Source organism: Ipomoea triloba, chromosome 2, assembly GCF_003576645.1.
Source record: "Ipomoea triloba cultivar NCNSP0323 chromosome 2, ASM357664v1".
Lineage (NCBI taxonomy): Eukaryota > Viridiplantae > Streptophyta > Magnoliopsida > Solanales > Convolvulaceae > Ipomoea > Ipomoea triloba.
Window position 1 is genome coordinate 9,173,922 of NC_044917.1, and position 3,487 is coordinate 9,177,408.

At 38.4% G+C, this 3,487-nt stretch overlaps 1 protein-coding gene across 1 annotated transcript; it reads left to right on the forward strand.

Moving 5' to 3' along the window:
* Positions 1–466: 466 nt before the first annotated feature.
* LOC116009797 (UDP-glycosyltransferase 90A1-like) lies at positions 467–3,189 on the forward strand. Its single transcript, XM_031248928.1, has 2 exons — positions 467–1,212; positions 2,224–3,189. The coding sequence occupies exons 1-2, from the start codon at positions 591–593 to the stop codon at positions 3,003–3,005; spliced, it is 1,404 nt and encodes a 467-aa protein (XP_031104788.1). The 5' UTR covers positions 467–590; the 3' UTR covers positions 3,006–3,189.
* The last annotated feature ends 298 nt before the right edge of the window (positions 3,190–3,487 follow it).

Genomic DNA, 3,487 nt, shown 5'->3' on the forward strand with positions numbered 1-3,487 from the left:
TCGAAAATGAAACTAAAAAATGGATTCATGCAATAATATATATGGCCAAATGAAATTGTAGTAGAATTAAAATGTAATTTTGCCATAAAACTAAAGTGTAATTAAAATGCCAAGGACCTTGTGGTCCAGTGGTATCAAATCCTTCCCCAATACTGATTCTTGTGCTTCAATAGGTTGAGAAAGTAGTTATGAACAGATACTGCATTGTAATTAAAATAAGAGTTAATTTTACTTTTGGTCCTATGACTTTTGGGGTTGTTAATTTCAGTCCACGAATTTCAAAGCTGTCAATTTAATATAATTTCGTAATTATGAATTTTTTTTTTCAATTTTAGTCCATCTGATTAAATTGTCGGCTCGAACTCGCCTAAAAATGGGTACAGATTTATCTTTTGCTTCTTTTCTTCTCCTTCTTCATTTCTTTCTCATCTGCAAGAAGTGTAATTAAAATAAAAATAATACTTATTTCACGATTCACATTTCTACCGGAACCATGTTCTACATTAAAATTTTGCCATGTCGGTATAACTCCACTATAAAACCCCCAGAATTGATAGGTTTATGATCATTCGAAAAATACAACTCCAGTTATGGGCTCCATTTCCTCCCCATGCTTTGTGATCTTCCCCTTGATGGCCCATGGCCACACCATCCCCCTCCTCCACCTCGCCCGCCTCCTCCGCCGCCGCGGCATCTCCGTCGCCGTCTTCACCACCCCAGCCAACGCCCCATCTATCCGATCTTTCCTCAAAGAAGCCGCCAAAACAACTTCCATTATCGAGCTCCCATTCCCTAATAACCCCATAGCCGCCGGTATCCCTCCGGGAGTCGAAAACACCCACGACCTCCCATCCATCGCCTCCTTCTGCGAATTCACGAAAGCCACGGCCCTCATGCAGCCCCACTTCGAGAAGGCTCTAGAAGGTTTGCACCCCGTGAGGTGCATAATTTCTGACGCTTTGCTTGGATGGACTCAAGAGAGCGCGGCGAAGGTGGGAGTTCCCAGGTACTTTTTCTTCGGAATGAGCGCTTTCGCTACGACGTTGTACCGGGCTCTCCACCGCGAAAGGCCCCACTCGCAGACTTTGTCGCCGGACGAGGCGTTCACGTTCCCCAGCTTTCCGGGGCTCAAGCTTACGAGAAACGACTTCGAGCCGCCGTTCAATGAGCTGGAGCCATCAGGTCCCTGGGTTGATTTCATGATCCATCAAGGTACTATATTATGAATCTCTCACTGTAGATGAGTTCTGAAGAATATTATGTTTTCATTTCAGTAATGTTGTATACCTCTTAAAATTCCATTTGGAAACCTAAAAAATAATTTAATTTCTAGGGTTGACTTAATTTTTTTTTTAAAAAATATTTTAATTTTTGGTGTTTCTCGGGAGGTACAAAACTATTATCTTTTTATATTTAATTGAAAATTAAGAAATACATAAATATATTATATAGTTATTTGTTAAATAATAATAATAATAATCTAAAAACTAATTTAAAGAGGGATGAGAAAAACATGAAAATAACAAATTTTTAAAAAAATGTGTGGGTTAATTTTATATTTATTACAAATTTACAAGTTTTCAATATGTATAAAAAGAACCTCATCTTTTCCTCACTTAATTAGTTTCGAACAACTCTCAACTGTTGATCTATTCAGATATATGAATCAAATTAATCATCAATTTTTACATGGGACCATGCATGTTTTCATATGAACGCTCATATATATATATATATGTGTGTGTGTGTGGGCGCGCGTGCGCGCATGCACGCACACGCACGCGAGTAAGACCATATGACAACTTATTTCTAAAAGAAAACTAAGAATCAATTTCAACTATTCATTTAAAATTATCTCTCTACAACAAGGAGGTAGGTAAAAGCAAGATCATATTTTGATAAATAACTCAAATTTTAAATTACATAACAACAGTATATAATGCACTTGGCAAAGATAGGCTCCATAGTGGTTCAAAGTGCACCCAAAAGTTAAAGAAAATTAATAAAATATCACTGCATTTTTTTTTTCTCTTTCTTCTGGCTTCCACAATATATATTTTTTTTTTTACCAAATATCTAATTTCAACGTACAAGCAATTAATAATGTCGTATATATTTATGATTTCCGGCCTGTGTCTGGGCATATAAAAGTCAGTGCATCTATCACGTAGATTATGTGATCATCAATGCATATTTGCTTAGTCAATTCATCGTCACATGCAGGTGTCGCAATGGCGAAAAGCCAAGGTTTAATTATCAACAGTTTTTACGAGCTGGAGTCAACATACGTAGAGTATTGGAACAACAACATAGGACCTAAAGCTTGGTGTGTCGGACCACTTTGCCTAGCAGCCACCTCAGATAATAATAATAGCTCAGAAAACCAGCCATGCATGCAATGGCTAGACCACCACTCACCAGTCTTGTACGTTTCCTTTGGCACTCAATCGGAAATCTCACCGGAACAGTTGAAAGAGATAGCCGTGGGATTAGAACGGTCGGAAACCAAGTTCCTTTGGGCGATAAAGCCGAAGCTCTTAAAGAACTTAGAAGGGTTTGAAGAAAGAGTCAAAGGTAGAGGGGTATTAGTGAAAGATTGGGTGAACCAAAATGATATACTAAAACACAAGAACATCAGGGGGGTTCTGAGTCATTGCGGATGGAACTCGGTGCTGGAGAGTATATGCGCGAAGGTGCCGATCTTGGCCCTTCCGTTTATAGCGGAGCAGCACTTGAATGCAAGGTTTGTGACGGAGGAGATTGGGGTGGGGCTTAGGGTTATGCCCAAGGGGGGTAGGTCCTATAGAGGGATTGTGGAAGCTAAGGAGGTGGAGAGGATGGTGAAGGAAATGATGGAAGGGCAAAGAGGGGATGAGGTGAGGAAGATAGTGGAGGAGGTGGGAGAAGCCGCAGTGAAAGCTATGTCAAAAGGTGGTTTATCTTCCAAGGCGTTGGATATGCTTATAGAATATATATGTCAAAGGCCTTGTGGTCAAGCAGGATAGGATGTGGCTCTCTTACCTAAGAGGTCAGAGGTTCAAAACATACTTTATGTCAGTGGTTATCGTACTTTACAATGTGGCAATGGGTAGGTCATTTGGAAACGTAATTGTAATTTTAGTTTTGTTGTATTAATGTCAAAAACAATACTACAAGAAAATATTGAAAACTTCGGATCTACATCCAAAATTTATTGATTTACATACGAATATGTTTTGATAAATTAAATACTTAATAAGTAAATTAAAATATTTGATTTTTTTTTGTTGGGTAGTACGTGCACCGACACATATTGTGGTCTTATTAAATTTGTTTAGATGCACTGAAATTAGCGTTGCATTGGGGTGGATGTATATTAAATGTGATGTATTCAGTGCAGAATTTATTGTGCACTAGTTTCAATTGAGGGGCGCGGCATGCACTGTTTGACTTTGACGAGATTCGTGTGATGATGATTTTTTTTTTTTTTTTTTTTTTTTACCTAAGA

Excerpts from the sequence above, each read along its gene's own strand:
- LOC116009797 (XM_031248928.1), top strand. The coding sequence starts at position 591 with ATGGGCTCCATTTCCTCCCCATGCTTTGTGATCTTCCCCTTGATGGCC. Across the intron at positions 1,213-2,223 it reads TGATTTCATGATCCATCAAG|GTGTCGCAATGGCGAAAAGC; the intron begins GTACTATATTAT and ends CGTCACATGCAG.